Genomic DNA, 24661 nt, shown 5'->3' with positions numbered 1-24661 from the left:
CTCTTAAGATGGAATCATCAGTCAATTCAGATCTATCACCCCCTCTGTGTAGCATTAGCCTGGCTGCTCAGACACACTAATTGTATCTCATAGATCCAAGGTCTGAAACAAAAAGGCTTACCTCATGTGAACACTGAAAACAAAGGGGAACTTAAAAACCAGGACCTTCCTTGCAGCTTCCCAGGATGGGCGTGGGTTGTTTCAGCTTCTGGAATATTTCCTATCTACAAAAGCCAAGTCTGCCATATTCACTTTTATTCACAGAAAAGATTTGTCTTCCTAAAATTGATAGCAGGAAACCTTTAATGAAGTTTACTTATCCAGTTTTAATTGGGTCTTTTAATGAAAGCTTCAATTCACATGTGAACACAGCTAGTTAAAGCACAGCACAGCAGGCTTATAAGTTTAAATTCCTGCAGACTTTATTAGAATCACATGGAGGGCTGCCTCAACAGATTTCCCTTTTAAGACCACCTTTAATCTTTAGAGTATACTTTGGCCAAGGCAGGGGAGGGGAAATTAGTCTAGAGCCCAACTTTCTTATTAGCTTATTTCCATTTTACAACCATGGAACTACTATACATTCATCACCACTTGAGGCCTAAGGCCCAGGACACTCCATAGCAGTATCTTTTAACAAAATGAGCACTTAAGGAAAGCATCAGATTAGGAGTAAGAGTTAATTCAGTAGTTTCTCCGCCATGCATTTCTCAACATGCACTTCTGAGTAGTATTCTTCCATGCATAACAGTAGCAGGATGGGCAAGAATGAAACGCAAGAGCGTTGAATAGGCTGGTCTATTATATCCCACAGAAACTTCAAGGAATCACCCCCACCAAGCTACCCAAGATCAAACAATAGGCCATCTTCAACCCTAGATTATTTGAACAAATCGTTATTAACGCACACTTCTCCAACACATTTATTTCTTTAAAGGAATGGATTTTGAAGAGAAAAAACATGGGGCAGAGAGGTATGGAATAGAAAATAAATACAAATGTAAGCTGTTTTGCTAATTGCTTTATAACCACAACAAACTAGTACAGAGAATGCCCTGTACAAAACAACACAATAAAGATCGAGGTGTTCCCTTAGGCAAGGCTGAAGATTTCAGTCTCTGGTATTTGGAATTTAGGCTGCAGTCCTTGTTTTTGGATGGATCACTGGGTGTGTGGCACAGTCCATGCTTTTAACCAGATTTGAACAGGAGAATGGCCACTTGGCCCAGGTAGAAGTAGATGAAGTGTTTGGTTTCATGTGTCACATAACTACCGAAGTTTCTCCCCACGATGCAGTGCCAGGTGGGGTTGTACTTCTTGTCAAACTCCTGGGAGAAGGGGAGGAGAAAAAGAGCACAGAATTTTAGTGCTAAACCAGAGGTCAGAGTTTGCCTCCTAGATAAGCAGAGCAGAAAGAAGGAACGTCAGCATCTGCAAATTCTTAGAACGAAAGAATGTTCCTCAGCTCCAAATCGCCTACATGGTGCATTAATGCAAACATACTTGCAATCTGAGCTAAGCTGGGAATGGGGGCTGGGGAGGTAAAAGTCAGAAAGGGCAGCCTCAGAGACACAGCGCTTTGTTATCATGGCAATTACACACCTTCATAACTTCTAGAATATTCTTATTCATTAACAGCAGGTGACATCAGTTCTAGTTTATCCTCTAGCTTTTAAACAGAACTAAACTACCCTCCTACTGTACGACATGCACCTACAAAAGCCAAGAAAATAGTAAATATTTAGCCCAAAATACCCCCATTATAACTCATTTCAGTATTATTGAAAACAAAAGACCTCCAAAAGAACAAAGCCTCAATGAGCTTCTAAACCACTGTGGATCAAAATTTAAACGGACAAGACACTTGGCACTCCACTGTCCCTATAAAAAGAATGCTGGAAGCAGAACCTGACAGCTACCTGGTCAAATTTTATCTTTACTGTCAAAAGCCCTTCTTCCCACATCTATCCTAATAGTGCTGCTAATCTACCACCTGGTCCTCAAGGAGAGCAAACTGCAGTAACAACTTTTCCCTATTTTCCCCACCCCCAGAGGCTCTAGGTTTCACTGGGTAGCTCTAGGCAGGGGCCAAAGCTAGTCCTAATCTATGAAAGTACTACAAGTCTCTGGTGAGTTAGGCAAAATTTGGCTACTGTTGTATTGTACACAGCAAGAACGTCTTTTAGATTAAGGGGAATAAAATTCTTACAAACTAGACCAACGCACTGATGCTGCCTTTGTCAAAAAGGTATTTATTTCTGCTCCATCTGAAGTCTTTCATCTTCTCATTCTCGACTGGAACCCTCCCACGGCTTAGGCTGCCAGCTTCCTTCCCTTCTAGAAAACATAGCTCGAGAAGTTGGCAGGCCTGCCAGCTTTCTACAGACTGCCATTTACCAATCCCCCAACCTAGTACCCAGCCCTCACTACCACCCACTTTCCCTCAACTGCCGACTGACTCCCCACTGAAGGCTGGCAAGATCTCCCTTCGGCCCTGCTGGAAACACCCACGCAGCTCCCCCACTCTCGAGCACCCAGATGGATCCTGGGCGCAGCAATCATGCAGAAGGGGGAACCGCTGCTGCCTGATCCTAGAAACCGTTACTAGGTGGCGCTTTCCCCGTGGAGCTGGGTAATTTAAAAAAAAAAAAAAAAAAAAAAAACTTCGAGCGCTGAGGGGCCGATCTTCAAGAGAAGCGCAAAATTCATTTGCGTCCTTTTCTGGAAACCTCTACACCCGCGCTACTTTGCGTGTCCCCCAAGTATCTCTGCCATTGCTCGGGGGACGCAGGATCGAGGAGAAGGAACTAAGTTGTGACTCGCCCCAGCTGAGCGCAAACTGCCCGAAACCCCACGCCCGCGCCCTGTCCTCACCTTCTTGATATGGGCCGCAATGTCCTTCTCTATATTATACTTCTCCAATGCCTGAGTAGCACACTCCACCGAGTCCTGTTGCATCTCCTCCGACATATCGGCATTTTTGATCACGGCCTTTCGGTCACACATGGTTACCTGGGGGGCGAGGCCCGGGCAAAGGGTGAGGAGTTGGGGTATGGGCTGCGCCTGCGAGGCGCCAGCTTCCCCGGCCCGCTCCGCCCGCTCCACGCCACCCCGGGACGACCCCCCCACCCCACTTCTCAGGAAGCGCGGGCCGCGCGGACCGAACGGCGGGATAAGTCCGGCAGGGGACGAAGCCAGACAGTGGAATCCCCCGAGTCTCTCACCAAAGAGCAGGGGCTGGCCGACTGCAACGGTCTCCTGGGGGAGGGGCTGGCGAGGCTCAGACCCGTCGAGACGACCGGTCCCTACTAAAGCCGTGGCGCATCTATGGAGCCCCACGCCAACCGCCGCCGCCTAGTACCTAAGCCCCGCCCTGCTCCCGCCGGCCCCGCCCCCCACCGAACGTCCCTATTGGCTTGACACAGCCCCCAGAACTCTCCCATTGGCCCATGGACTCAATGGTTCCCTCAGGATCTTTCTCCTGCATTTTGTTGCAGACCACAATGCACCGCTCTCGGCGTCGGTTGCCCCGGCAATGGGCCGCACGAGATGAGGCCAAACATCCCGAAGGTGGTGCTGGGGTGGGGTCGCGAGGACCGCCCAGCGGCTAGAGAGGTGCGAAGGAAGCTTCCGCCCAGGTCAAGAGAAGTGATTCCAAATTTACGGAAGTTGTCCCAGAGTGTGTTCTCGAATAAGTATTGTCTTTGGAAGTTGGGTATCCTACGTCCCTTCCTCCCATCCCAGGTCGGAAGGATTTACCCTTTCTGACTGAGGTAGCCAATCGCTTCACTAGAAGGGTATCTCTTAAGCAGGGCTGGCTTCGTGGGCAAGTGATCCGTGCAGTCGCAGAAGAGGAGCCCCAGGATTTGGTTTGATGCTCTGCTGTCTCATTGTTGAAATTCGTATTTTTTTTTTAAACAAGGGACGCCACATTTTCATATTGCATTGGTCCATGCAAATTATGCAGCCGGACCTCCTCTGAAAATATGGGACTGGAGGTGTCAGAGGTCCTCAGAAATGGGAGAAGGTTTCCTTATGAATTAAGAGATTATCCCCAAGAGTGGGGTCTCCCTGCTGGGCAGTGCAGACCTCATTTAAGGGGGTGGGGGGCCCTCCGGGTGGATTTGGGAGTGCTGATCCCGGTGGTGTGTGTCCAGGGTGGGGCTTCTTGCTCAGATGAGGCAGTCTTTCCTGTGTGGGCGTTTCTTGGTGGGGATTTACCTCTAGGGCGGAGGTGCCCTAATGAATAGAATGGCATCCCTCAGAGGTATTTCCTCTGGTTTAGGGAGACTAACCACTAAGTGGTTTAAAAAGCAAGGACTTGGGGTGGGGGTGGGGAGCAGGATCAGATCTGAATTTAAATATTTAAATCCTAGCCCTGTCATTTTACTAGCTGTTTGAACCTCGGTTTTCTAATCTGTAAAGGGACTAAATATAAAAGGAAACCACTTCATAGGCATGTTGGAAGTATTAAATAAACTAGTGCATTTGAAGTTCTCAGCACAACTTGTGGCACATAGTAAGGGTTGGAAGAATCTTACCGATGGCTGTCAATTTATGGAACTGTCCCAAGAGTCATGGCAAGGTTTTGAACAACCAACCCTTAAATGCCTAAAATGTGTTTTTGAACTTCCATAAACAAGTTATCAGTTTAATCATGTAACCAGAAGCTTTCTGTTTACATTTCTGCCTGTTTCTACTTGACCACCCACTCTCATTAATCCAGAGCCCCTTACAATTTGATGAGAGGCACACAATGCCAAAGAGAAACCAGCTGGGAATAATGAGAAACTCGGGTACAACATATGCATATCAATTAAATCAAATTAAGAGACTTTTCCCAGTTTCAGGTTTCCAGTGGTGGGATTATGGGTTGGAGGAGTTAAAATAGTTCTACACGGAGTTGCTGTTGGGGAAGAAGTTGGATTGGCAACAGGAGTGAGTCTGGGTTAGTGCTTCTACCTGACTTGGATGCATGATTCAGAACTATGGAATCTAACGATGATGCCAGAACCTGAATCTCTCTTGGGGGCCTTTACTTTTCATGTATATAGTTTTAAACCCTCTGATCTATGGCTTGGCCAGCTTCTCCTTGTTTGAACAGAAGGAGCTGAGAGTCGTTAAGGGGGATGAGGTCATAAGAACAGCAGCTGTGTATTGAGTGGTTGCCTATCACCAAGTGCTTGGCATTTACTCAGTTGCTCCTCACAACAGCTGTGCCTGGGACCCCTTTCCTCCCATCTCCCTCCTGGCATAACTTCTGCTCATTTAGATTTGAGCTCAGATGCCTCCTTCCCCACACTCTACTTACCCCCTACCACCACACTCCAGTTACTCTCTACTGAAGTAACTTTTTTATTTCCTCCATTGTACTTGCCTCATTTATTCCTTCAGAATAAATTCACATGAATTATCTCATGTATTTATTTGCTCAGTTATTGTCTATCTGTCCCTGCCTGTCTTCATTACTGCTGCATCTTCATCATCGAATTCAGCATCTGCCACATAGCATGCACTGACTTAGATATGCATTGAATTAAGAATTCCAGGTCTTATATTCCCATTTTACAGATTAGGAAATTGACTTTCACAAGGTCAAGCTGTTAATAAAGGAATAAATTCCAGGTCTGGATGACCCTAAAGTCCATTCTCTTAACTTCAATATTACCTTAATACATTTAGCTGAGGAGACAGTGTGCCTTTTTCTTATTAATAACTTTGAAGAAAAGGGGTTTGAAATGGGATGATGTTGAGGTTTTCTAACAGATAAGAGGATTTTGCTCGATAAATGCCTGTAGGTTTTTCTCCATTTGTAGCACCTGCCTTCCCGAGCATCTTATGTGTTTGCTGCTCATCTCAACCAGCTCTTGACCCTAATTATTTTCTTTAAAAGTGAAGGAAGAGGGACTACCCTGGTGGTCCAGTGGGTAAGACTCCACGCTCCCAATGCAGGGGGCCTGGATTTGATACCTGATCGGGGAACTAGGTCCCGCATGCATGCGGCAACCAAGAAGTCCACAAGCCACAACGAAGATCCCACACACAGCAACTAAGACCGGGCACAGCATAAATAAATAAATAAATAAATTTTTTTAAAAGTGGGACTTCCCTGGTGGTGCAGTGGTTAAGAATCCGTCTGCCAATGCAGGGGACATGGGTTCAATCCCTGGTCTGGGAAGATCCCACATGCCATGGAACAACTAAGCCCCTGTGCCACAACTACTGAGCCCGCGAGCCTAGAGCCCATGCTCCGCGACAAAAAGAAGCCACCGCAATGAGAAGCCCACACACCGCAGCAAAGGGTAGCCCCCACTCGTTGCAACTAGAGAAAGCCCGCGCGCAGCAACAAAGACCCAATGCAGCCAAAAATAAATAAATAAATATTTAGAAAGTGAAGGAAGAGCACTATCAAAAACCATGCTGGGGCTTCCCTGGTGGCGCAGTGGTTGAGAATCTGCCTGCCAATGCAGGGGACATGGGTTCGAGCCCTGGTCTGGGAAGATCCCACATGCCGCGGAGCGACTGGGCCCGTGAGCCACAACTACTGAGCCTGCGCGTCTGGAGCCCGTGCTCCGCAACAGGAGAGGCCGCGACAGTGAGAGGCCCGCGCAGTGCGATGAAGAGTGGCCCCCGCTCACCGCAACTAGAGAAAGCCCTCGCACAGAAACGAAGACCCAACGCAGCCAAATAAATAAATTAAATAAATTTATATTAAAAAAATAATAATAATTACTCCCCTTGAATAGCAAGCTTGTTTCTCCCAATTCTCCCTCTGTACCCTCTCTTTAAAAAAAAGAAAAAGAAAACCATGCTGGGACTTCCCTAGTGGTCCAGTGGTTAAGACTTCGTGTTCCCAGGCTTCCCCAGTGGCGCAGTGGTTAAGAATCCGCCTGCCAATGCAGGGAACACAGGTCCAAGCCCTGATCCAGGAAGATCCCACATGCCGCAGAGCAACTAAGCCCGTGTGACACAACTACTGAGCCTGCGCTCTAGAGCCTGTGAGCCACAAGTACTGAGCCCACGTGCCACAACTACTGAAGCCCGCATGCCTAGAGCCCGTGCTCCGTGACAAGAGAAGCCACTGCAATGAGAAACCTGCGCACCACAACGAAGAGCAGCCCCTGTTCGCCGCAACTAAAGAAAGCCCACGTGCAGCGATGAAGACCTAACACAGCCATAAATAAATAAATAATAAATAACTTAATTAAATAAAATAATAAAGACTTCGTGTTCCCAATGCAGGGGGCCTGGGTTTGATCCCTGGTTGGGGAACGAGAGCCCACATGCCGCAACTAAGAGATCCCGTGTGCCGCAACTAAAGATCACACATGCCCCAACAAAGATCCTGCATGCGGCAACTAAGACCTGACGCAGCAAAATAAATAATAAATATTAAAAAATAAATAAATAAACTCATGCTTTTCTGGCCTGTGTTTAACCCCAAGAGACCTTTTGGGGATATTATTTCTAGGAACCAACGGCCTTTTTCACTCTGTTACCACTCATTTCTCATTTCCTGTCTGCTTATCACACAGTGAGGCAGGTAATAAATATCCGCTAGTTGTAAATGAAATGTTCTGTGCAGGATTTGGATGCTTGAAATATATACCCAGAGTCAGTTACAGCCTCATCCTCAAGGAGTTTCTAGTCAACAGTAACCTAATCTTTCCAATATCATGGGTTTGGGGGTTTGAAAGGGCTTTAGAAGTACAGGAGCCCAGCAGGTAACATTAATGAGTGAGGTGAGGTAGGTGGTACAATAGGGAGTGGAGGGGACTGTGGCAAATAGAAAAGCCCTTTAAAAAAAATTTATTCATTTATTTTGGGCTGCATTGGGTCTTCGTTGCTGCACGCAGCCTTTCTCTAGCTGTGGCGAGTGGGGGCTACTCTTCGTTGTGGTGTGTGGGCTTTTCATTGCGGTGGCTTCTCTTTGTTGCAGAGCACGGGCTCTAGGCGTGCGGGCGTCAGTAGTTGTGGCACGTGGGCTCAGTAGTTGTGGCTCGCGGGCTCTAGAGCACAGGCTCAGTAGTTGTGTCGCACAGGTTTAGTTGCTCCATGGCACGTGGCATCTTCCCGGACCAGGGCTTGAACCCGTGTCCCGTGCATTGGCAGGTGGATTCTTAACCAGTGCACCACCAGGGAAGTCCCTAGAAAAGCCCTTTAAAAGGTGCCAGGCAGATGTTGCCATTTGGGATTGTTGACCCAGTGTTGCTAAAATAATCTGATTTTCAAGAGAGACCAGAAATCTGAATTATTTTTATGGGAAATATCATCATTTTAATGTTGGTCACAAACTCATTTCTTAAAACACAGTCCAGTCTAGATATGGCCTATGGGCCTCCAGTTGGCAACCTTTTATTCAGCTGAATACTCTCTTTTTGTAACCAGAAGACAGACTCAAAGAAGTATAATAAAACATATATATATGTATTTGGTCTTTGTCCAAAGATCCAGGCACAGAGCTCTTAAACCCTTGAAATTCTTTGAGTTATAAGAGCATCTTTTGTTACCATAATGAGTCCCTATCAACTACGCTGGAGTTTAGGTAACAAGGTGACTCTTTGGGGGGAAGGAGGCAAGTTGCCTTCAGATATACAGATAGTTTCAGATATCTAGATAGCTGGTCATCAGAGGAAACAACCATATGATTAGAGGGTTGAAACTTTCAGCCCCCTATTCCTACCCATGTCCCCTTCTCCTACCTTCCTCATCTCCTGACCTCCTGGGAGGAGAAAGGGGCTGGAGATTGAGTTCAATCACCAGTGGCCGTGCCCATGTAACAAATTCTCCATAAAAACTCCAAAACCATAAAGTGCTGTGCAGGTGGTGCACCCTGAGAGGACACTGAAACTCTGCACCACCCCACCCCCCAATACCTTGCCTTATGCATCTCCTCCATTTGGCTGTTCCTGAGTTGCATCCTTTATAATAAATCTGTAATAGTAAGTAGAGTACTTATCTAAGTTCTGTGAGTCATTCTAGAGAATTATCAAGCCTGAGGAAGTGGTTGTGGGAACCCAAATTTGTAGTCAGCTGGGCACAGTGAGGGTAACCTGGACACCCCATTTGCAGCTGGCACCTGAAGTGGGGGCAGTCTTGTGGGTCTGTGCCTTTAGCCTGTGGGTCTGTGCTAACTCTGGGAGTCAGCGTCAGAACTGAATTGTTGGACACCCAGTGGATGTTGGAGAATTGATGTGTAAAAGTAAGTATCTGGTGTTAGAAAAACAAACAAACAAACAGAGTATCAGAAGTGATGTCATGGAATTCCCTGGTGGTCTAGTGGTTAGGATTCTGAGCTCTCACTGCCGAGGGCATGGGTTCAATCCCTAGCTGGGAAACTAAGATCCTGCAAGCTGTGCGGCTCAGCAAAAAAAAGTTACGTCAGAAAAGCCACCACAGCAGATGGGACAGGACCGGCCTGTGATTACACAGCGTGTTAGTTATGGAACCAGGTTTCTAAGATCCTGGTCTGTATGACTCCAAATCTAGTGTTCTTTCCACCACCTCAGACAAGTTGGCTTTACCCTTGGGTGCTGGGGGTTTCACACTTTCTGGGCGTGAATGGAGCACGGCCTATGCTTGCTACTTGGCACATGGTGTTTGCTGAATAAATGAATGGGTATGGCACCCAAATGCTTGCACTTAGATCTGCATGAGAACAGTATCTGGTGTAGTTCTGATTGGCAGCAGGGAGGGTTCAGCTCATCATAGGCACTAAGGGAATTCCATGGGAAGGTAAGAAAGTGGAGACTCAACAGCATTTTTAGTTGCTCAGAACCATGCCATCAACGTAGAGAGCCCAAGAATAAGTCATTTCCAGGGTCCTCTGGAAATTCAGATGAAGCTAAAGTAAACCCACTATGACTCCACCAAGGAGAAACCCCAGAGACAGTTCCTAAATCATCCTCATGATTTTTGCCATACCTGCACCCTACCTCTACTATTATTTCTTCAATATTTTTCTTTAATTAAACTCCCTATTTTTAATAAGCATTTTTAAAAGGCAAATTTATATTATTACCATCAACAGAATACTAGTCTCATTTATCATAAATAGAAGGTAACCATAAAATATAAACAAATGTTATAATATAAAATGTTTTGTCCTCACATTGCTAAGCTGATCTGGGACCCTGCCAGTGATATGTGTCCCACACTTGGGAAACGCTGCCCTAGGGGAGGGTTCTTAAAGGGGGTCCGGTGGATGGATTGCGAAGGTTTTACATGTCCCCAGGAATTATGCACAAGATGTGTGTTGTGCTCACAGGCATTTTTCCAGGGAGAGAATCTATACCTTTCATCAGAGGCACAAAGGGATTCAGAACCCAAGGAGGATAAAGAACAATTGCTCTAGAATAACCTATACTCTTGGAATGAATGCAAGATTCCCTCACCAGGTCCCACTGAACTGGCCCATCAATTGGGTTCTGTAGCATCACATGTCTGGGCAACTCACTATTTTCCACTCCTAGCTGCTAAGTTTTCTTGAGAACCCTTCTGAGCCTGAAAACATGCATTTTCTATTCTTATTACTGGAAATCATCATTAGAGGGAGGCAAAGCTTCTGAGATCATAGGCTTTGGAATGGGACAGACTTGGGAAAAACCTAAGTTGTGTGCCCTCCTACGAGTTAGCCTCTCAGAGGTATAGGTTCCTGATTTTTAAATGGAGATAATACCTTCATTGTAGGGTGGTGGCAAGGTTTATATTAAATAATGCATCTAAAGACCTAGCCAGGGACTTCCCTGGTGGTCCAGTGGTTAAGACTCCATGCTTCCACTGCAGGGGGCACGCGTTTGATCCCTGGTTGGGGAACTAAGATCCTGCATGCCGTGCAGTGCAGCACCCCCCCCAAAAAAAAAGACCTAGCCAAGGTCCAAAAGATGGTAGCTACTGCTGTTATGTACTGAGAACTTACTATGTGCTAAGCATTTGGGACACATTATCTCCTTGACTTCTCACAACTCTATAAGGTGGATGTTAAGAGCTGTTGATCTCTCCATTACACAGACGAGGAAAAATGAGGTGCGGAGAGGTGAGGTCCCTTGCCTAAAGTCACATTGCTAGGAAATGACAAGGCTGGAATTTGAACCCTGCTCTGTCTGACTGTACGGTCCCACGTGGTAGATGAAACCTCTGAGCTGCCTCACCTCCCCAGACAAAGGGAGATGATGTGTGTCCCCGGAGACTCTCAGCATCCGTGGCTCCTGGTGGGAGCTCCCTAAATATATGTTGGATGGACGGATGAATGGATGGACAGATGGACTGAAGAAAGAATGGATTTTTTAAACTAATTCAGAGTTGTTTCCTCTCAAATTTGACCCCAGATTGGTCCTTGACTGTCTTGATCTTCCCTGAACAAATTCTTTGTACTTTAGCCATCAGACTTTCCCAGGGCCCTCAGAAAGCCCTTTGGATTTGTTCACAAGCACACTGAGGGATTTCTTGCAGGGACTGGAGGTCCCAAAACAAGATAGAAAAAGCCACAGCCTGCACCCTGCCACTGGCCCAGGACTGCACTGTTCCCAGCCCTGTCCAGCAATCACTTTCCAAGATTTTCTGGGACCTCAAGCGCTTTCTTGGACCATGAGTTCTGTCACCAACCTAGCAGCTCCAGCCCTCCCTTACCTGAAAGGAAGTGTGAGGAATGTGACCTTGCAGTCCCCAGGGTTGATTCAAGAACTCCTGTACAGAAAGGAGAGGCTCAGTGGGAGAGTGTGCAAGGCCTAGGTCTGAATCTAGAAGCTTTCTTCCCACGGAGAAGGGCTGGCACTAGTCTGGGGCTGGCAGGGGAACTGAGTTGTGGAGCCAAGTACTGTACTGCAGTGCAGGGAGAGTGAGGCCAGACAGACTGGGACAACTCAGGGAAGAAAATGCTTCCCTCTGGCCCATAGCCAAGCTTCGCCCGAATGGACAGATACCTCCAAAGCCTGATTGTTCAGCCCCCTGTCCGGGGGTGGGGGGGCAGCAGATAACTTCAGGCATGTCCAGAGAGGCCTAGTGGGCCCCCCTCAGCTCCCAATCAGTAAGTAGAAAACCCAGAGTAGAGGCTAAAAGTACAGACTTTGAAGCCAGGCGGACCTGGCTGTGCAGCCTTACCCTGCCCCTACTAAGGTGTCTGACCTTAGGTAAGTGACTCTACCTCTCTGAGCCTCAGTTTCCTCACCTGTAAAATGGGGATTGTAATAGTCCTTGTTTCTCAAGGACAATTTGGAGATTGAGATGGTGCATATAAAGTAGGTGGTATAGGACTTGGCACATGGCGAAGGTCAATGATGCTGGCTACCAATTATCATTAATGGTACCCTAAACCAGGATTCTTCAACCTCAGAACCAACGTTTTAGACCAGAAAGTTTTCTGTTGGGGGACTGTTCTGTGCGTTGAAGGATGTTTAACAGCATACCTAGCCTCTACCCACTGGATGCCAATTGCACCGCATACCCAGTTATTAACCAAAAATGTCTCCAGACAGAGAATTCCTTAGCAGTCCAGTGGTTAGGACTCTGCACTCTCACTGCGGAGGGCCCGGGTTCAATCACTGGTCGGGGAACTTAGAGCCCACGGCCAAAGATAAATAAATAAATAAAAGTCTGCAGACAGCGTCAAATGTCTGCTGGAGGGTGAAATTGCCCCCTAGTTGAGAACCAGTGCCCTAAATAATCTAGGATGGGGCTTCCCTGGCCGTCCAGTGGTTAGGACTCAGCGCTCTCACTGCTGAGGACGCGGGTTCAATCCCTAGTCGGGGGATTAAGATCCTACAAGCCAAGCGGTGTGGCTAAAAAAATAAATAAATAATCTAGGATGAGCCTGAATGCCACAGATCCCAAACTCACAGCCCTGTGTAAGGACCACAAGGCAGGCGGGCTTACTTACAGACAAAGGGATGGGATGTCCAACAATTACAGAACAAGTTCCCTCCTGCATAGACTATGAGGCAGGACTTGAGTCTGCTCTAGGAGCCCCCTCTGACTCACTAGGTGACCTTGCTGTCACTCTTTAATTATATGCAAAGTGTCCCCAGTTAAATCTCAATTATTCTAGGGCCCAAGACAAAGGAACAAGCAGTTGGTATCTGATTTCTGGCATCTCCATTCTTATTCACTGACTGGAAGAAAACCTGATTCTCCAGAACTCAAGAGTTCATTCAGACCTTCATTCATGATTGCTGAGAGAGAACCAGGTGTCAGTCACCGTTCTGGATGCTGGGGATTGTGACATTATGATCTATGATAAGAAATATTTCATATATATATAATATATATATATCTTGTTACATATAAATGTAACAAGAGCAGTGGGATCATCTTTTGTTATAACATTTGGTCTCTTGTCCTCAGTTCCTGAAATCACTTCAGAGCTATAAAGGTGAAATGAGTGCTTTGTTATTCATAACAAGCCCCTTCCCACCACAACTGGGTTTCTGCTGATGAGCTGACTTTTGGAAAGCACCTAAGGTGGGGCTGGTTGTCAGTGGAGCCAACCGTGAGATTCAAGGCTTAGAACTTTCAGTCCCACCCCTGGCCCCTGAGGTGGGAAGAGGGGCTGGAGAGTGAGTTCAATTACCAATGACCAATGATTTAATCAACCATGCCTATGTAATAAAGCCTCCATAAAAACCCAAAAGGATGGGGTTCAGAGAGCTTCGAGGTTGGTGAACACATGGAGGCTCAGGAAGGGCGGTGCGCTGCAGAAGACATGGAAGCCCCCCACCCTTTCCCCATACCTTGTGTCTCTACCATCTGGCTCTCCCTGAGTTACAGCCTTTCATAATAAACCAGTGATTTAAAGCAATTATACTCCAATAAAGATGTTTAAAACAAACAAACAAACAGTGATTTAGTAAGTAAAATGTTTCTCTGAGTTCGTGAGCTGCTCTAGCAAATTAACTGAACTCAAGGAGGGGGTCGTGGGCACCTCTGACTTATAGTCAGTTGGTCAAAAGTACAGGTAACAACCTGGGCTTGCAACTGGCATCTGAAATGGGGGGAGGGGGCAGTCTTGTAGGACTGAACCCTTGACAGTGGAATCTGATGTCATCTCCAGGTAGATGGTGTCAGAACTGAGTTGAATTGTAGGACACCCAGCTGGTGTCCAGAGAATTGCTTGTTGGTGTGCGGCAAACTCCATCATAATTGGTGACCAGAACCCTATTAGGGATCCACAAGAGACCAAAACTGGCAAAAATCCCTTCTTCATGGAACTTATATTCAAACAAGAGAATAAAGATAATAAACAAGCAAAAATATGTCTGACCCTGCTAAGTTCAATGGATAAAAATAGACTAAGGGAACCAAAGGGGACAGAGTGAGAGATCTTGTCTTAAATAGAGGTTTCCAGGCAGGTCTCTCTGAGAAGGTGCCATTTGAGCCAAGACTTGATGACCTGGCTATTGGGTGGAGGATAGAATGTGGGGAAGCCAGCGGGAGCAGAGAGGCCAGGAAGAGGCTACTGCAACAGTCCAGGTGAGAGGTGATGGTGGCTTGGACTGGGACAGTAGAAGCAGAGGTAGGATGAGAGGTGGTTGGATTCTGGATATATTCTGGAGGTGGAGCTGACAGATTTGCTGATTAACTGAATGCAGGGTGTGGGGGAAAGAGACGAGTTAAGGATGACTCCAAGACTTGTGGCCTGAACAATGAGAAGAATGGATTGAGATAGGGAAGGCTGGCCAAAAGAGAAACAAAAAGTTGTTTTGGCTATGTTAGTTTGAGATGCCTATTAGATATTCTAAGTGGAAATGTCAAATATGCAGTTGGATATATGAGTTCTGGGAAGAGGTCCAGGTTAGACCTGTAATTTGGGGAGTCATCAGATTATAGATGACACTTAAAGCCATGGGACTTGATGAGATCACCATCAATGGGAGGAGTACGTGCAGATATAAGAGGTAATGCTTATTCAGCTAGCAACATTCTCTGAGCCTTCACTGTGCGCCAGGCCCCGAGCTAGGTGCTAGGTACAGAGATGCACCTCCCTCAGCACCTGCCCAAGAGAAGCTCCATTACTTATTTTTTCTTGCCTAAGTGCTTTGGCCAATTAGAGAATAAACACTGAGAGTTCCTGCCCTGTGTCTTAGTCACTTGTTCATTATTTCAAGAGATACTTACTGAGCACCTACTTGGTACAAGGCCCCCATCTAGGCACTAGGGACATGAAAGGGAGCAACTCAGACCTGGCTCCTGTCCACATGGAGTTTACATTTTGTGTGTAGAGGAAGTGGACACTGAATGAGATGCACATGGTATTTTGTTGTAGGAGCCTGAACAGACTAAGACACTTCCCATTCACTCTCCAGTCCATTCTACCAAAACAGTTTATCAAGGTTACCAGTGACCACCACGCTGCTAAATCCAGTGGCCAGTTCTCAGCGTCCTTCATTGATGTACTTGTTACAGTTGCTCTCCTCCCCTCTGAAGCTCATTCTTTGCTTGGCTTCCAGTATCCCCAGGACTCTCCCTCTTCTCCTGGCTCACTGGCTGCTCCTCCTCAGCTTCATCTACTTTCTCCACCTCTTCTCCCTGGCCTCTAAAGGAAGAAGTGTTCCGGGCCTCAGTCTTTGGACCACTTCTCATAGTTTCCATTTGCAAGGCTTTGAATAACACCTCCATGCTCATGACTGCTGTCTTAGTCTGTTCAGGATGCTGTCACAGAACATTATATAGACTGGGTGGCTTATAAACAATAGACATTTAGTTCTCACAGTTCTGGAGACTGGAAGTCCAAGATCAGGGTGCCAGCATGGGCAGGTTCAGGTGAGGGCCCACTTCCTGGTTCATAGATGGCCATCTTCTCTCTGTGTTCTCACATGGTAGAGGGGGTGAGGGAGCTCTCTGAGGCCTCTTCTATAAGGTCCCTAATCCTATTCATGACCTAATTATCTCCCCAAAGCCTCACCTCTTAATACTATCACGCTGGTGGTTAGGTTCCAACATACGAATTTTGGGGGATAAACAGTCTATAGGAACCCCAAATTTATAGTCAGCCTGGAAGAAGTGTGGGTAGACTGGTAACCCCATTTTCAGCTGGCATCTGAACTGAGGGTAAGTTTTATGGGACTAAGCCCTTAACCTGTGGGGTCTGCACTAACTCTGGGTAGTTGTGAATTGTTGGACACAGAGTTGGCGTTGGAAAATTGGAGAACTGGTGTGGAAAAACGACACATTTGGTGTCAGAGGTGGTGTCAAAAAAAGACACCACAGGTAGTCCCTGGGTCTCAGCACAGTGCTACAGATATAGATTTCAATAAATATAAAAATTATAAGCCACAAATAGGAGAAAAGAAGAAAAAAGATGTGAATAAATAGAAAGTGATACCAAACTTCTGGGTGGGAGGGCCAAATACAGCAAGAATGGAAAAATTTTCCCCATGTAAATTTATAGATATAACACCATTCCAATGAAAAAAACTAGAAGATGCCATATAGAACTTGATAAAAAGATTCTAGAATGTGCTTAGACAAATCAACTGGCAAAAATACTGAGGGAATGAAAGGAGCAGTAGGGGACACCTAGGCCTTTCCAAGGTACAAACTGGGAGGAAAGTTCTAGGCTGGGGTCACACAGGTCTTGGTGTCACTGAATATCAACTTACTAAGTCACGGACATGAAGGCCAAGGAGGGTTTGGTCAGGCTAAAGACTGGGGAGGCAGAGGTGGAGAAATCAATGTTCCAAGGAGAAGAACCAGCCCCTGCAAGACGTGGTACAGGCTTTCAGACACAGTAGATCCTAGAGAAGCTGGCAATCTGGGAGTAATGGGAGATGAGGGAGAGACTGGTGGAGGCAAATCACAAAGGCCAAGATAAAGGGATGCAGATGGGGTTCTCTCTGGGAGGCAGACACTGTCCCCTCCACCGCTGGCACCCTAGCATCAAGCACCGTGCCAACAGTAGGCATTCCATAAATATCTCGCACATCTTTTCATAACTACATATAGGGACTTGCTCTTTTTCACATCTGCATGGTATTCATAACTGCACATTTCCCGTGTAGCGAGTCCCCTCTGGGTGGACCTCGAGGATGCTTCCAGTTCCTTAGGGAATTATAGTTACTAATAAACATCCTAGCATTTTGAATACAGCACCCCCTGCGGCCCTTCTTCTTCAGGCCTAGGAGGGATCGCTAGATTTCTGCTTGGTTCTCTTCTGCTTTCCTTCTGGCTTCCAAACAAGTACCCTTTTGCTTTGCACAGCTCCCCTAGGAGACTGTGAGACTATATTCCCCTCAGGCTCTCCCCTCCCTCCAGCCTATCTCATCCCCTTTACAATCATCCTAGTCAGGCATATACACTAAACATTTGTATGAGCAGCTGAAATACTTAGGATTTACATGTATAATCTAACCCAGCCAGGCTCTGATTTACATTAGGGCTTCTCACCCTAAGTCACTGGCGGCTGTAGAGTGAGAAAGAAAGAACACTCCTCAGCCCCACCTAGCTGTGCTGAGCTGGGTAGCTTCCCCAAAGCGACAGAAGTCGTCCCAGCTTTCTTTGCACATGCTTTTCCTTCTGCCTCGAATGCTTTTCTTCTCTCCTCATGTACCTGGTTAACACCAGCTGGTACATCAGGTCTCAGCTCAGAAGCCACTCCCTCCAGGAAGTCTTCCCTGAACACCCCATTCAGCTCTGGGTTAAGAGCTGCAGGAGCACCCATTGCCATTGCCCCTTTGTCTGTGAACAGTGCGGGGTCTTTTTTTTTTTTTTTTAACAGTGGGGGTCTTGATAACTCTTGTGTCCCTGGCGCCCAGCACACAGCCAGGCTATTCTGCGGCTCAGTAAATACCCGGTGGAATGAATGAACAAATGTCAAGTGGGCAAGGAGTGGGGAAAACCACCAAAGTCCCAGATGCCACATACACAAGCCTGGGCTTTTAGAGCTGGGGTCAGAGTGTTCCACGAGGGAAAAAACCCTAGTCTCCTGCAGGCACTGTCAAGGAGTGTGCCATGACAAGAAAAACTGGCAGCCCACGAGAAGGAGGGAATAACAAAAGAAACTGGTCCCCAGCTGCCTAGCTCCAGGGAACGTTTGTCAATGTGACATTCACAGAAGCCCTGCACATGTGCTGGCTGAGGGGGAGAGCCAGTCTCAGCCAGACAGAAGGAAATTTAGCTACTGTGCACATGTTAGCACTGCGGGAGGTACAGCTTGGAAGTTTTGGGGGGTTTTTTTTTGTTGTTGGTTTGTTTTTTACTTTTATAAAATCTGCAGGTACTTCCCATATTTGTTTTTACCTTTAAGGAATGTGTTTACTTTTGAGGTGCTGTTACCTAATTATATCGATGCAGTTCATTAAAAATCTGCTTAGTACAAGATTGAGTGCAAAAGCATTAGGATTCTATTAAATCAGTGCATCCTCTTGCTGCATCAAAAAACATTATCAGCACTGTTGTTAATCTTTTCACACCCCTTCCACCCTTTGCTTGTGCTTCTGGTTCACTGTGCCATAAAATAAGTTTCCAAGGTATGTGACAGAGTGGAAAATGTTTAGGGAAAAGTTTTGGGTAGAGGGTAAGGAACTTAGGGATTAGAAAATAAAACTTGGTGAAATTGAGAAGCCCATTTGTCATATTGTACTTCAGCTCCCTTTTTCTGGAGCTAGAGCAACTCTTCTTTAAGTACTAGTTAAAAAATTAACAGGTGTTTATTAAACACTTACTATGTGCCAACACAACAGGGCTATGAAGGGATTGGTCCTAGTGGTTCTTAACTTTTCTGGGGGGGAGTTTGGGGTGTACAGGTTTACAGACCCTTGAAAATGATAAACTGCACTGTCCTGTATGGTAGCCACTAGCCACATTTGGCTATTAAAATCAAAATTAATTACAGTTAAATACAGTTAAAAGTTCAGTTTCTCAGCTGTAGCAGCCACGTTTCAAGTGCTTAAGAGCTACATGTAGCCACATGGGGTTACCATATTGCACTCAGATAGAGAACGTTTCTATCATCATGCAAATTCTATTGGATAGCACTGCGTGAATATTCTTCCAGAATCAAGACTATCCTGCTCACGTGCAATATTTTGCATCCAACTTTACAACTTTCACAACTCCGCGGGGTCGTGGGGGGGTTGGGAGGGGAGGCAGTGCTTCACTGACCCCTGCAGCCCATGGATCCGAGAAAAAGCAGCCCTGACATGACAAGCTATTTGAGGCCTCCATTTCAGAATACAGCAAGTTGGCAAAAATGAAGCAATGAGGCTGCTACAGATTCAGCACACTTACCGCTTTAGATGTACCTCGTATGAAACCAGGCCCTCGTGTTCCTACTTGTCTGGCCACATTCAAAGAAACATCAGTTCATTATCCCAAAATAATTGAAAATGTTACCGATTTTCTGCAGTCTCTTAAGAAAACACCAAATAGTCACAATGTACTGCAACTCTTCTTGAATTATCTTTCCCATCTTTCTCTTCTTCTCATCCACCTACACATGGCACTTGCTTCCCTAAAGCTCTCTGCACCCCCTTCCACACTCTCTCCAGATCTCCTAGCTCTGCTGCTGCTTGTCCCCCTCCTCTCCTGCACAGCTCAGTTCTTAATTATGTAGCTCTCCAGAACGTTTCATTTTACTCCACAGCACTAATAAAGTGGCAAAGAATGACAGAAAGCTCCTAGGGTGCAGTGGCCAGAAACACATTCCACAGCGACCCAGCCCAAGCCCTCTCTGCCAGCCTGGACCAGTTTCTCTGAGATGACTCATTTTCCCACCGATGGTTTACTCCCCCATCACTTCCTCTTCTGCCCACTGCTCCCAAGGGCCAGGGTCTGGGAGAAGCTCATGACTGAGGCTGGCAGAGAAGAAAACATTTTGCTTGGTTGCCAGAGGGGACTGATGTCATAGGGAAAGGGAGGAAACCAGATGGGCAGGTTCGTAGAATGTTTTATCCCCAGTGTTGCTTTATTATTATTTTTTATTGGGCACTGCCCTACTCCCTAGTAGGGAGTAAATGGCTTGCTGTGGGAAATGCATTAACTCTTCACAGTCTGCCAAGGCCAAAGGCTTCTTTTCAATCTGAACACAATCCCACTGGTGCCATTCTTATCATCATATTAGGAATGATGAACTTTACTGAGCTCCCATACAGCATAAGTGAAAGCCCCACCCTGTGGGAAGGGCAGGCCTATCCCATGTATCAGAGGACTCCCGTGCCCATCCACCATCACCTGGTCATGCACCTGGAATTCTGTTCTCGGAGAGGGCACATAGAGCCTAGAGCCATCACACTTCTCATCCTTCCTTCTTACCTCCTCCACATGTATCTGAACTCATCGTTGTTCATCCTCTTGCAGATCAGTTCCTTCTGCTTTATTCCCTGTCTCAGAACGATACCACTGTCTAGCCAGTACCCCAAGCCGGAAACCTGGGAATCGACCTGGATTCCTCCTCCTTCCTCAGCTCCCACGACCAATCTATCTCCAAGTCCTATGATTTTTGTCCTTGGAATATCTCATCTCCTTAGCATCTATCTCTATCACCTTACATCAGACCACTGGCATCTCTTGCTTGGATGACGGCAGTGGTCTCCCCATTGGTGTCTCCCTGCACCCAATCCCATGTTACTTCCCCATGTAACCTGCTAGTCAATAGGCCACGCAGGGCTATCCCTGTTCTTACCTATACTCACCTTTGGGCTAACCTGAGTACACTGTCATATCTTCCCAGAACAATATGAATCCAACTCTAAAATCATTAATGGATAATGCAGATTCTTTTTTTGCGGTACGCAGGCCTCTCACTGTTGTGGCCTCTCCCGTTGTGGAGCACAGGCTCCGGACACGCAGGCTCAGCGGCCATGGCTCACGGGCCCAGCCGCTCCGCGGCATGTGGGATCTTCCCAGACCGGGGCACGAACCCATGTCTCCTGCATCGGCAGGCAGACCCTCAACCACTGCGCCACCAGGGAAGCCCGACAATACAGATTTTTTTTTTTTTTTTTTTTTTTCTTTTTGCGGTATGCGGGCCTCTCACTGTTGTGGCCTCTCCCGTTGCGGAGCACAGGCTCCGGACGCGCAGGCCCAGCGGCCATGGCTCACGGGCCCAGCCGCTCCGCGGCATATGGGATCTTCCCAGACCGGGGCACGAACCCGTATCCCCTGCATCGGCAGGCGGACTCTTAACCACTGTGCCACCAGGGAAGCCCTAAAATACCAATTTTTTTTTTTTTTTTTTTTTTTTTTTGCGGTATGCGGGCCTCTCACTGTTGTGGCCTCCCCCGTTGCGGAGCACAGGCTCCGGACGCGCAGGCTCCGGACGCGCAGGCTCAGCGGCCATGGCTCACGGGCCCAGCCGCTCCGCGGCATATGGGATCCTCCCAGACCGGGGCACGAACCCGTATCCCCTGCATCGGCAGGCGGACTCTTAACCACTGCGCCACCAGGGAGGCCCCGACAATGCAGATTTTTAAATGAAGTCACAGGAGGGGGCTTACACTGCGATTACACAGCAATACTTCCTACACTGACCCTTTAATTATCTCTCCTCTTTCCCCAAGTTTCCCTATAATGGCAGCTGCTGCCACATCTCTCCCTGACTCCCTTTTCCTTTCCCTACTATCCTGCAGCTACCCTCCATTCAAATTAGCTCTCAGTCTCCTCCCCTACTCGTTATCTCCCATTCCGTCAGCTGCCACTTCCTTCTGAGAAGGTCTCATCCCAACATAACTCCTTAAAACCCTTCAATGGCTACTCACTGCCCTCAGTAGAGTCCAAACTCCATAATACGGTCTACTAGCCCTTGCGGGCCCCGGCCCCAGCTCCTTTGCCCTCCATTTTCCTACTTGAACTCTTTTCCCCAGCCATACTGTAGGGAGGTGGGGTTCGCCCCTGGTCTGCCATAATCTCATGATCTGAGCAATTGCTCATGCGGTCCTTTTTGTCTGAAAAGCCTTCTCCTTCCCAACGGTTAACTCCTACTGGTCCCTCAGGGCTCAACCTAAACATCTCCTCCTGGAAGTCTCCCTTATAATCTCTAAAACCGCATTAGGTGGGCTCACAGCAGTTTACCCTTATCACAACTGTGCTCTAAATTGACTGTTTGAATAACAACTTGAATATACACCTTGAGGACAGAATGGTATTACTGCATGCAACCAGGGCCTAAATTATAGCATGTACTTGATGATGCTGAATAACCAGATGAGCAAAAGCTCAAAAGGGTGTCCCTGCTTAGCATCTGGGGCCTTAGTAGAGAATGGAGTCCATGGGCCTCTTTAGCATTAGGCCATAATTTGGGCTTCATTGGGGTTCTAAATTGCAAAGGTTAGTACCTGGGCTCACAGAAACAAAATCCACCTTTGGGGTTCCCTGGATGATGCCTCCTAGCAACTTAGCTGCCTTCCTCCTAATCCAGAAAGGCTGTACTTGTCACATCCCCAGATCTGGGCACATTTTCTAGGCTACATATGAACTTCTTTGGTGATCACAAGCTGCAAGACTTTGCACCAAACGAGTTGAATCATTACTATTTACACCTAGAGTTCTGTTAGGTCACTTAGCTGACTCCACCTCTCTCTCTCTAGGAGACTACTCAACTGTCTCCACCAGCACATTCCAGGCAACAATCATGTAGGAGTGGTAGGACTCAGAGAGTGGTGTTAGTACACCTAAGTACCCCCCCAAATGAGGAGGCATCTGGACTTTAGGATGCCTTTAGGATACATAAGCTCGTATATACTCTGGCCAGGGCTCTTTCCTGCTTGCTTTCTGAAGGCCAGGAAAGAACAACTAGAAGTTTTACATAATCCAGAATACAACAGATGGTTCTGATTGTTTTATTTTAGAAATAATTTATTTTTTATTCCAATTATGAAAGTAGTACATGCTAATTACAGAGAATTTCATAAACACAGAAAAGCACAAATAAAAATATAGAAATCAGGGAACTTCCCTGGTGGCGCAGTGTTTAGGAATCTGCCTGCCAATGCAGGGGACACAGGTTGGATCCCTGGTCTGGGAAAATCCCACATGCCGCGGAGCAACTAAGCCCGTGCACCACAACTACTGAGACTGCGCTCCAGAGCACCTGAGCCACAAATACTGAGCCTGTGTGCCACAACTAGTGAAACCCACGCTCCGAAACAAGAGAAGTCACCACGATGTGAAGCCGGCGCACCGCAATGAAGAGTAGCCCCTGCTCGCCACAACTAGAGAAAGCCGGTGAGAAGCAACAAAGACCCAACGCAGCCAATAAATAAATAAATAAATTTATAAATTAAATATTTGGTTTTATTCTCTTGCTATTGCTAGCACTAACAGGGTTTGTTTTTGTTTCATAACTCCCCCCAACATTTTATTATAAAAGTTTCCAAATATATAAAGGTTGAAAGAATGGTACAGTGAACACACTGAATACACTAGATTCTACTAGTTCTACTAGTTAACCCACCATCTAGTTAACGTTCTACTGTATTTGCTTTCTCATGTATCTACCCATCCATCAATCCACAGAGGTTTCTTTTTTTAAAATACATTTATTTTATTTATTTATTTATTTTTGGCTGCGTTGGGTCTTCATTGCAGCGCGTGTGGGCTTTCTCTAGTTGCGGAGAGCGGGGGCTACTCTTCGTTGAGGTGCACGCGGGCTTCAGTAGATGTGCTCGCGGGCTGTAGAGCGCAGGCGCACGGGCTTAGTTGCTCCGCGCCATGTGGGATCTTCCTGGACCAGGGCTCGAACCCATGTCCCCTGCATTGTCAGGCGAATCCTTAACCACTGCGTCACCAGGGAAGCCCCAGAGATTTCATGTTTAACATGAAAAATCTTTTTAGATCAAGACTCTAGATGCAAGACCTCATTCTTGTAACGTCCCCAGGTTCAACGCTCTGCCCTCAATGTAAATGCATTCAATGGAATGTAAATGTGGAAACGTTCCAAGGTGGGAATCTACCTGCGCTCCTGAGCTTCTGAAGGACTCAGCGCATGGCTCTGGGTTCTAATCCTGACCCCATTACGATACCTCCGTTTTCTCACCTGTAATATTGGAATCTCTCCATACTGCGTGAGGATTAAAAGCACAGCTCGCGGGAAGCACTCTATAGTGACAGCCGCTACAGTTATGATCCTTTTTTTTGGCCATGCCGCGCGGCTTGCAGGATCTTAGTTCCAGTTCCTCGACCAGGGATAGAACCCGTGCCCCTACAGTGGAAGCGCGCACCAGGGAATTCCCGTAAGGATTCTTTTACTCTCTCCTTGTCTCCGATAAATTTCAAGTCCAGCTATGGAACCGATCTCAGGTCTCTTACACCCATTTTAATCCACCTAACACCCTCGGTTCTAAGCAACTGTAAAACAGGGACAGGGTGGCCCAGAGGGCTACAGACCTGAGGCAGTCGAGGACTCCTTCAGTCCGCTGCGTTGTCAGCCTGAGGCCCTGGCCGACTCCCTGCGGCGCCCTGCACGCGGAGCGACGGCCCGCGAGGCCCACCCTGAGCGCTACAACCGTGTCACCTCAGCAAATGTTCACAAAAACCTGTGAGGTAGGCAGCGCTACAGAGGGAGAAAACTGAGGCCCAAGGAGCCTGAGTCACTTGCCCAAGTCGACGCAGCTGGCGAGGGACTTGCCTTCGGGAACTGTCTCCAAATCGCCTGACTCCAAGCTCTCTTCCGGTTGTCGCCCCCCGACCCCCTTTGCACCTACAGGGGACGCACGCGCACGCGCAGTCGTCGCAG

The 24661-nt window shown here is 47.1% G+C and overlaps 1 protein-coding gene across 3 annotated transcripts; it reads right to left on the bottom strand.

The window, feature by feature from the left end:
* Positions 1-1006: 1006 nt before the first annotated feature.
* DYNLL1 (dynein light chain LC8-type 1) lies at positions 1007-24653 on the bottom strand. 3 transcript variants are annotated; one of them, XM_060119801.1, is made up of 3 exons: positions 24554-24653; positions 2875-3012; positions 1007-1328 (listed from the first exon to the last, which is right to left on the bottom strand). In XM_060119801.1, exons 2-3 carry the CDS (start codon positions 3004-3006, stop codon positions 1191-1193), a joined length of 270 nt encoding a protein of 89 aa, XP_059975784.1. In that variant the 5' UTR covers positions 3007-3012; positions 24554-24653; the 3' UTR covers positions 1007-1190. The 3 variants fall into 3 exon arrangements, with proteins under 3 accessions (XP_059975784.1, XP_059975785.1, XP_059975783.1); XM_060119802.1 differs by lacking the exon at positions 24554-24653 and adding an exon at positions 24313-24438; XM_060119800.1 differs by lacking the exon at positions 24554-24653 and adding an exon at positions 3225-3336.
* Between the last annotated feature and the right edge of the window lie 8 nt (positions 24654-24661).

The sequence above is a fragment of the Mesoplodon densirostris genome, chromosome 15 (genome assembly GCF_025265405.1).
Source record: "Mesoplodon densirostris isolate mMesDen1 chromosome 15, mMesDen1 primary haplotype, whole genome shotgun sequence".
Taxonomy (NCBI): domain Eukaryota; kingdom Metazoa; phylum Chordata; class Mammalia; order Artiodactyla; family Ziphiidae; genus Mesoplodon; species Mesoplodon densirostris.
Note: the sequence above shows the minus strand (reverse complement) of the source record. Positions and strands in the feature narration are given on the sequence as shown.